Source organism: Pezoporus flaviventris, unplaced genomic scaffold (genome assembly GCF_033815535.1).
Source record: "Pezoporus flaviventris isolate CSIRO_AGI_PZ_B2104156 unplaced genomic scaffold, CSIRO_AGI_Pfla_v1 ptg000002l, whole genome shotgun sequence".
Lineage (NCBI taxonomy): Eukaryota > Metazoa > Chordata > Aves > Psittaciformes > Psittacidae > Pezoporus > Pezoporus flaviventris.
The window spans coordinates 59,044,874-59,054,624 of record NW_026892550.1 but is presented as its reverse complement, the minus strand read 5'-3'; the positions used below and the strand labels follow the sequence as shown (position 1 = coordinate 59,054,624).

Sequence of the window (9,751 nt, the reverse complement as noted above, 5' to 3'; positions counted from 1 at the left end):
TTTGAAAGAATGAAATACAACTTAAGAAAAAAAGGGATGCTGGTGACACAGGACTAATTTAAGAGAAAAGCTCCCTTCAATTTAACAAATCTCAAATTGACATCTGTCATCATAGGAAATTCACTTGAAACAATGAAGATATCCCTGGTCTCCTAGAGAAATGAGATGGAGTGGGTGTCAGCTGCCTACTCTTGGCTCTCTATCCTTGAGGTCATTCTATTAATTTCTTATTGGGCAATGTTTTGCAAGTGTCTGAGGGAACTGGAATTATGACTCATTTCTTTTTTCACTGCAAGGAGAAACAAACATAGCACTGACCTCTGGCTATCTGTAGTGCCTCATATGGAAGGATTAAATCAGGTATAAACAAGAGTGGCTACTCCAGTGACTCCAAAAGCTGCGCGGAGGGATGTCACAGAGAGGAGAGTCTGCAGCTGCTACCGGCCTGCTTTCTTGTAATGCCTTTCTTATCAAACTACCAGAACACCGTATGTTCCTAGCAGATACAGTTCCAAAAGAGCACTGACACATCAATAACACAGGTGGTGCTTCTGACATTCAAGTAATACATCTTCTACGGGTTAACAGAGGTATTTCTACCTGAGGCAAATGAAAACAGGCTCCACAACTATCAATCATAGCCAATCTCCTATCAGTTGACTTTTTTTACACAAATATACACAGTATATTGTTTACTCATTTTGAGCTGTAACATGATTAAAAGCTGCTTATATCTAGAAGTACACCCTAGCGTTGTCAGTAGGTACACGAAGGTGTTAATACTGCTAAAATTGTTCTTTTGCCGTCAGCTGGAGGGCTCCCTGGTATTTCCATTCAAGTTTTGCCATGTTACAAAGCCTGCAAAACAGACTGATCTACTTAGAAAAGCCCTTTAAGTCAATGACACAAAGTCATGGAAGCAAACCTGGGCTGATTTCCCAGCATCTCTTAACATTCAGAGGTACCAACATTATGTTTTGTAGGATAGGAAAGTCTTTCAAACAGACCAGAGCATTCTACACTCTGGTAATTGTGATGTGTGTACTCACACATGAAAACAACTCAGAATACCTCCTTTTCAATTAAATTTTTACCTGCTGTTTAAAACTAACTAACCAACCAAATAAAAAGGCCCTTTTAGTTTTTGCTTATATCTTCTCAATGTTTCAACCTTACATTCAGCAAACTCCTCCTGATTGCTAATCAAGGGTGACATCTCTGGTAGTTTTGTTTCCATTTATATCAAGACTGAGGCTCATGCTTCACTTGTGAAAAACCCTCCAAAAGGTCAGAATAACCTTGAAGCTCACCTATTGCATGATAAGCAATGTCAGGTGCAATATGCATTTATGGAAAGCACACTGTCTGCACACACTAAAGTGCAAATACCCCCTTCTCTGCATTCATACTCTAACTGATCTATGTCTGCTGCTCTTCAGGCCCGCACAGATCCCATCTATACCACTGATCTACAATGATCACCCATCTACACAGATCTGTGTTTATAACTGACTGCAAAAAGATTGTGCTATTTATGGTTTATCTTTGGATAGCAACAGTTGAACTAGGAAAATACTGAAGAAGTATGTTTAAGTATTGTATCACTTATCAGGATGACTGCAACACATGACAACAAGTGTTATTGTTTCCACCCAAGATAAATGCAACAATTACAGAAACTTTTTTATCATATTCTGTAGCGTTGCAAGCTTGCATCTTTGTGTCACAAAAATGGGAAGTCCACTACATGTTCTCACTGCATGTTTGCCTCAGAGTGTATAGATACACACCAGATGTGTAGGCATTACATGACGGCCAGTATGTATCTCATACATTGTCACTATAAATCTTGTATATGGTTTGTGTATGCCACAGAATAATCTGTCAGCACCTGCCCAACATTTATTGAATTGATTAAATGTGTAAAATTTTCTCACAGCTCTGGCTTAGAAGTGAGTGCAACCACAGCACAGGGTCACTTGAGGCAATTCTGAAAGATGCCAGCATTCACCATTTTGTCCACCAACAGCTGTGGAAACTGGCCTTATCCATGTTCTTGTTGCCTCCACCACAGCAACATGGCTCATAGCAGAGTCATTTGTTGCAATGTACCACTTCGGTTGTGTTGTACTTATTACCCATTTGTTTAGCATCACATGGCCTGCACCGCAAGAAATGCATACCAGCTCTTTTCCATTAATCTTGTCACCATTCTGTATCATCTGGAGACTCATTACCCCCTTATTCAGAGATCACAGAATTGTTTGGGTTGGAAGCAACCCTAAAGATCACCTAGTTCCAATCTCCCTGCCATGTGCAGGGTCACCAGATTTCTTGAGCCCTTCTTCTTCCAAGGCTTTATGCCTCAGTACTCTACCAAGCAGATCCCTGAAGAGGCCAAAGCCAGCTCTCCTAAGTCCAGGGTAGCAAGCTGGCTGTGCATGCTCCTCTCCACCCTAAGGACCTTGAACTCCACCATCTCATGGTCACTGCAGGGCCACATTCTCCACCAGCTCCTCCTTGTTGGTGAGGACAAGATCCAGCATGGCACCTTTTCTCATTAGCTTCCCTATCACCTGGAGAAGGAAGATACCCAGGAAATAATCCAGGAACCTCCTGGATTTCTTACTGCACTAAAAAGGTCAATTTTATATGCAACCTAAAAATACAGCCATGAGATCCCAAAGTCATGGGAATACCTCTTGAAAGACCAAAAGAGCACACATCCTATTTCAAGAGTCAGGCTAAGAATATACTTAGCTATAGTCCTGGTGAGGGATGAAATCAAACATTGCTCTTCTGAAGTGAAAGGGAGTTTAGACTAGATCTCTGATCACGTTTCAAAGCACACCGCCACTTTTATCTCTCCCTTTATTACTTCCTTATCGCAATTTATTAGGTTACTAACTCAGAAGACTCTCACCACGACCCTAAACAATACAATGCACCTACAGACATACAGCTTCATTGTCCTGTTTCAAAACGTACAACCTTGTTACAGATAGGAGTGCCAGTAGCCAGTGCCCTGCCTTTTCATATTGCAGGCTGGCATGACACAATCTTCCCACTCCAAAGACATGAACCCAGCTTTCTCCACCCACACTCCCAGACAGGCAATGTGGATCAGGCAGTTCTGTTTCAATGCTGGTTTGATGCTTCACTAAACCTCTTAGTACAGACCAGTGAGGTGTTTCCAATAAGCTCAGATCCTGACTTGAGGACAGAGACATACATCCTGAGGCTTGCAGGCATGTGACCAGCCAGGCACCACTGAGGCCAGGTCACCTCACCTTGCCCCCAGGAACAACCCCTTGCTGCTGCATCTGCAGTCCTTACCCCCAGAAGCCACACATGACACTGCAGGGCGACTGAACTGCCTTCCTAAATCTGAGCATTGTTTACACGGTAAAAACAAAACAGAAATGTAGGCTTAAGAATTACGCCACTCAAGGCAAACTGAAACGGCAGGTTTGCACTGATCCTCGCCGGGCAGGTGGCGGAAAGAGAACGGGACAATTAAGGAGCGCTGAAGCGGGCACGGTGGAGACGAGGGCTGAGTACAGCCCGCGCCCCTCTGGATAGGCCCGGGCCAGGCCGCTGCCCGGGCCCCGCACACCTCCGGCGCTCTCACCAACGGGATGTGCCCGTTCCGGCCCTGCCCTGCCGGCGGCGGCCGCTGGGGGCTCCCGCCGCGGCGGCTCGGCCCGCCATTGTCGGGGGCATGGAGGGCGAGAGCACGTCGGCCTTGTTGTCGGGCTTCGTCTTCGGCGCCCTCGCCTTCCAACACCTCAGCACCGACTCGGACACGGTGAGTGCCACGGCCACCTCTGTCACGAGAGGCGGGAGGGGACAGGGCGGGGCGAAGCGGACATCGCGGGCGGGGGGAGCAGAAGGAGGGGCGCCGCCGCCGCCATGGCCGGGCCCACCGTCGGGTTCTCCCGTCCCCGTTGGGCGGGCGCACTGCTGCCTGCTTGGACCCTGGTGCTGGGAGGTCCTCACGGCTTGCTGTGCTGGGACGCGGTGTTGCAGCGTTCTCCTTCCCCGGTGCACCCGGCTGCCGTGGAGGTTGCATTCCGTGCTGCATGGCGGGAAAGCGTGGCTGTTTCCAAACGAGGCGGTGCAGGCCGCCGAACGCTGCTGTGGTGGCAGCAGCGCCGTGCCTGCCAAGGGCTGACCGGAATGCTGGTGAGGCTGCCTGGCCTAAGCCTCGGAGCTGGGCATCGCCTGTACAGTCCCAAACTGTTCACTTGCGAGTGAAAACAAGAGGAATGGGAAACAGCTGAGTGCACATTCCAGCCTTTTTCTTCCTTAAACATGAGCAGATACAGAAAAACGCGAGAGAATCTAAGAAAAACAGTTGATCTTGACAGTTTTTTTTACTTTCCTGAAGGAAAGACAGCACATACGCTGTTAACATTAGACAAAGTCCCGTTCAGTGGTGCTGTTAATGTGAACTTCTTTCTCTCTTCCCCTATAAAGGAAGGTTTTCTCCTTGGAGATGTGAAAGGTGAAGCCAAGAACAGCATTACTGACTCACAAATGGATGATGTCGAAGTTGTGTATACAATCGGTCAGTCTGTCTGCATTTTTAATACCATGCTTGGTTTTACACAATATACGACTGCTTAGTTTTCAATTAGGGCAGTCAACATCTTAGAAAGTGATCAAAACTGCTAGAACCGGGGATCCAGGTCGATGAAAAAAAAAAAAAAAAACAAACCCAAAAAAACAAACACCAAAGGGATTATTTTGTAACATTTTAATTACACAATAAAAAAAATAACCCACCCACAAAAAAAGCACCAAGCCAATTTTACTGTAGAAAATATAACTGAACAAAAATACTAGCTCTTAGTTTCTTTAACAGCTCCTTTGCCAAGTATCTTATCAGGTTAAAGGTGAAAATGGAAGTGGTGAATTTAGGTAAAGGAAAAGATTTATCATGCCATTAGATCACTTAGTGTTTTTCCTTCTGGTAGTCAGTCTTCCAGTTCTCACCATTTACACTACAGGTTTCTGTTCCCCAGCCTCATCTCACTAAGAGCATCCATGCCTTGCTGCAGTGAAGTGAACTGAAGTGAAATATTTTGTATTACATACTATTCCTGTACTGGCCAGAACAAAGGGAAAAATAAACTGCCCAGTTTGATTTTTCACTTAAAATGTATTAAAAATAGTTCATAAACGGTTCCTTTTACATTTGAAAAATTAGAATATTTTAAAATATTTCCTTTCTTAACCTTATTTAATCAGATGCCAAAGTATTTTATTTTAAGAAATTATATAGAATTCTTTGTCTTCTACCAGTGTAATTCTGACCATAGTATACAGAAGAATACACATCTTGAACTGATGAACCCAAAGTAATATTACCTTCTCTTTCCAGACATACAGAAGCATATTCCATGCTACCAGTTGTTCAGGTGAGACACTTAAATGAGCAAATATGAAAATTTTTAAATTAACTCTAACTTGAACTCTTCAAGATTTAAACTTACATTACATTACTGAGAAAATCACCTGGCTGTAACTACAGTAGCCATATCAACCTCTCGAAATGCCTTGTTATTCCTATTCTGGTGTATCATGCCCCTTTTTGGTGTTTGTCTCTGCATACAGAAAGAGATATGCCATTCTCTACCTTCTGGTGAGTTATGATACCATCTAAACTACACAATAATGTCAACATACTAAAAAAAAAATAAATAAAATGCATTGCTTTTCAAAAACCATACATCCCACTGTGTCACCATAAAAAAAAAAAAAAAAAAAAAAGAAAAAGCATCAGCTGGAGGCTTTTAAGTGGGTCAGAAAACACAATGCTTGTTAGAGCCGTGGCAGGAGCAGTTTCAAGGACTAGTTACTTAGATACAGCAGGGCAAGTTTACACCCCTGTGAGAGCAAAATCACAACAGTCTCATCCTCAAATCTTTCTGAAAATTAATAAACCCAGATGTTATTAGACATTTCATATCAAATTGAAGGCATATTTTGGTTTGAGAGAACACAGATGCTACCTTTAACGTGTCCCAGTAGCACTGATGCTAGGACAGCATCTGGGCTGTACAAGACCACCTACATAGCTATTTGAGTAATGAAATTAACTGTACTGTCTTATAAGAGAAGCTGTGTCAGCATATCTTTATGCCTAACAGGGTAAAAAAAGCTATTGAGAGGACTGCCAGACTGCTAGGGAATAATTATTTCTACAGTTGCATTCTTTTTTCCTCTAATTGTTCTAATTTTCTTCTAGCTTTTATAATTCTGCAGGAGAACTGGACGAACTTGCACTGAAGAAAATATTATCAGGCTGTAAGAAGGTATTTTATTTTCAAGCTTAAACCATACCATGGAGCTCACTCAGATTTTGAGGGCGATTCTGGACACCTGTGGAATCAAGCTTTCCCCCTCCCCCCCTTTTAAAAAATTTTGTATCTAGTCACTCACACTGCTGGTCAAGGTAGCTGCATCATTTTTAACCCTAAAACAAACAGATGAGGTTATTTTTGACTATGGTTTGCCTGCATATGTCACAACTTTGTTCTTATTTGTTTTCAAGTAAACAGTTCAAATATCCCAAAGGTGTTCTACTGACTTCTAGATTAAGCTCAGTTGAAGTCAGCTCATTCAAGTGGTTAAAGCACCACTTGATCAAAATAGAGTTAGTTTTCTCCACAGAATAAAGTTTCTCAAGGTGAAAGTACAAGCTGGAAAGAGGCACACAGCAAAATAACAGAACAAAATTTGCAGAGTTTCAGCTTGAGCACAAGCTCAGAAAACAGGCCAGTTCAACACATGGTTTTGAAGGAAAGAGGGAAGTTGTCATCCTAGAGTTCAGCTTAGATGTTTTAAGGTTTTCAAGGTAACAAGATGTTTGAATATGTACAAGGCATGGAATAGTTCAGATCTGTGATTTTGTACTGAATGATCTAACTTGCTTCCTGACACACAGAAGCAGCATTAATCAACAGCAATAAATTTTCTTCTTCCTGCAGAATGTAATAGGATGGTACAAATTCAGACGTAACACAGACCAGGCCATGACATTCCGGGAAAGACTTCTTCATAAGAATTTACAGTCACACCTATCAAACCAGGGCCTTGTATTCCTGTTATTAACTTCTAGTGTTATGACAGAAAGTTGTTCTACTTACAGACTGGAACATGCCTTACATCGGCCACAAGAAGGGTAACTTGTTTGTTCTCTGGTTCTAATGAAGCAGTAGCACAGATGTGCTATAACTTAACACAGTTTGTTTTCTTCATTGCAGCTGAGTTACTGGTAACACTTTATTTTACCCCTGAAACTTATACATTAAATAACTTTATTCCTTATATTGCTAGAGCCCAGCTGAAATCTTACACTGGAGCTCTGTTCAGAGATTTTGCTTTATAACTATTTGTAGTGCTAGTGTCAATAGGCAGACACTTTATGCACATAAATGATCGATTTATGTTCTTGATCAATTTAATGTATTGGACTTCAACTATCCATGGTGTTCATCTTCACATATCACTGAAATATTTAAACTGGTGGTAACTTGCAGTTTTCTTCAGAAACCTGCTGCCCCTAGGCTGGGTGTAACAAACAACTATCATGTTTCTGTGACTCATACAGAAATGGGAAAAAAACTAGAGGCATTGATCAGATCTTATTGCTCTTGCAGTTTGCCTTTAGCAGTCATTTATGTGTTATCTAATGCATTTAGCAAGAACTGACTACACTGTAAAACTATCTGGGATGCTTAATGGTCAAGAAACTTTATCAGAGAGGCCTCTGGATGTTTAATAAATCATATTTTTGTACTTCCGCTTTTTAAGTCTTTTCCAGAAAGTTCCTTTGGTGGTTACCAACTTGGGTATGGCAGAACAGCAAGGTTACAGAACAGTATCTGGCTCCTGTGTATCGTCAGGGTTTGTGAGAGCAGTGAGACAACACAGGTACCATATATACCTTATTCATTGATAGCTGTAGATTTCAGTTCAGTCATCTTTCTATGGAAGTATTTTTTTTAAGTGCTTTTGCAAATGCTACAGCCATACCCTGCTCACTTTTTTGACCTGTTTCCTGCAACTATTTTCCTTTCTAAGGTACTTGGTTCAGTCCCATACTTTGTCATGAGAGCTGTCTGTCTCAACATCGGCACCTATTGTTGAAGCTCAGAAAGCTTCTTTATATATCGTATCTCCTACTAAGCAAGCACTGAGGTCATAAAGTTGCAATTACACAATTATCATCTTGGTCTACAGGTCAGAATTCTTTCATGAAGATGGGTCCTTACAAGAGGTTCACAAGATAAATGAGATGTATGCCACCTTGCAGGAGGAACTGAAGGTAAGTCAGGCACATCTGCCAATACCATTACTTTCAGCAGTACTACAAAAATAAGTCAAGCAAAGGGTACGCCATCTTTCACTAAAGAACTAAAGCTGTCTTTGAAAGATCAGAGAAGTGCATTTGCTATCAAGTTCTCAAAGCTGAAGAGTTCAGTTTGCACTTGATGAAAAAGTACACTGACAAATCCTCAAGCCCACTAAGTTCTCACAGTAGGATTATTTTGAAGGACTAATCACCTGTAGTTTGTTACATCTCCTTTGCTTAGACGGAACAAATAAGGTATCTTGCACCTCATACAAGGTTTAAGTTACCTCTAGAATCTGCCTCATTACTTAAACTTTTCGCTACTTTGTGTCCAACTTGCAAGTACCGTTAAGGGTATTGCAACAAGGTTAAATTCACCTGTGGATACTGTTAATCCCACTGAATGCTCTTTTCCTTGCAGAAAATATGCTCTACAGTAGAAGTCAGTGAACGATCTGTAGAGAAACTCTTAGCAGAGGTGAGCCAATTAAAAGAAGAAATCAAGAGGAAAAAGCAACAGACTTGTTCAGGTAAGTTAAATAAATGTAACACCAGTCTCAGTAAGACTTCCAAAATGGATTCAATTGGCAGAAGCCAATTCCAATCTTGAGGCAGCCAAAACAGTAGTGGTAGTAATGTACAAGAGGGACTGCAACTCTAGTACTTTTTCGTTTTTTTCCAGAAGTCACAGACTGCGCAGGAGAGCCACAGGAGAATGTTCTCCTTTGTCAGGCACTGCAAACTTTTTTCCCCAATTCTGGACTTCAGGCATGTATTGTTTCCTTGAAAGGCCAACATATACCAAAGAACTGCTGTAACATTGACCATAACATTAATGTCAAGGACAAACTAACTCTCATGGTAGAGGAAAAAGACGTCACTGAAGCTGAAACAAGACACTTAACCAAGCGTAAAGTCAGGTGGACCACAACAGGATCAAAGTCATTCAAGAAATCCAGATCACTGCAGCTTCACCAAAAATTACTTCAAGACCAAGAGGACACTGACCAGGAAAGGAAGCTTACACTGAGTAGTACTGGAACAGATGAGGATTCATTTGAGAAGACAGACACAAATGAATACCCACAATCTCCTACTTTCTGATCCATTAAAGATTTGTCCAGATCCAGACCTTCCACCAAGAGCTACTGCCAGCGTACTCAAGTGACATATCGATTTATAGTACTGCAGGGATGAAAGTATCATAGTGCATTTTTGCAAAACAGTTGTTTTTTTTTAACTCCAATGGATGAATCCTGTTTGGCACAGAGACAAGTCCAGATGACATTCCCTCATTTTGCCTTACAGGGCTAGATCTGTATTCTCTCAGGGTTTAAAGACTATAGTAGCAGTATGTTATTAGTCATATAACCATATCACATACTGCCT

The 9,751-nt window shown here is 41.8% G+C and overlaps 1 protein-coding gene across 2 annotated transcripts; it reads left to right on the top strand.

Annotated features, from left to right (window-relative positions):
• The first annotated feature begins 3,659 nt into the window (after positions 1-3,659).
• On the top strand, positions 3,660-9,582 carry ABRAXAS1 (abraxas 1, BRCA1 A complex subunit). Of its 2 annotated transcripts, XM_061480235.1 has the most exons (9): positions 3,660-3,808; positions 4,480-4,570; positions 5,387-5,423; positions 6,254-6,320; positions 6,996-7,189; positions 7,822-7,941; positions 8,251-8,335; positions 8,784-8,892; positions 9,045-9,582. In XM_061480235.1, the coding sequence occupies exons 1-9, from the start codon at positions 3,722-3,724 to the stop codon at positions 9,464-9,466; spliced, it is 1,212 nt and encodes a 403-aa protein (XP_061336219.1). In that variant the 5' UTR covers positions 3,660-3,721; the 3' UTR covers positions 9,467-9,582. The 2 variants fall into 2 exon arrangements, with proteins under 2 accessions (XP_061336219.1, XP_061336228.1); XM_061480244.1 differs by lacking the exons at positions 6,254-6,320; positions 6,996-7,189.
• Positions 9,583-9,751: the final 169 nt, after the last annotated feature.

What these genes read in the sequence shown, in the direction of transcription:
- ABRAXAS1 (XM_061480235.1), top strand. Translation starts at nt 3,722, where the DNA reads ATGGAGGGCGAGAGCACGTCGGCCTTGTTGTCGGGCTTCGTCTTCGGC. An exon ending in CGAAGTTGTGTATACAATCG is followed by an intron (nt 4,571 to 5,386) that starts GTCAGTCTGTCT and finishes TTCTCTTTCCAG; the next exon opens with ACATACAGAAGCATATTCCA. An exon ending in TTACATCGGCCACAAGAAGG is followed by an intron (nt 7,190 to 7,821) that starts GTAACTTGTTTG and finishes CCGCTTTTTAAG; the next exon opens with TCTTTTCCAGAAAGTTCCTT.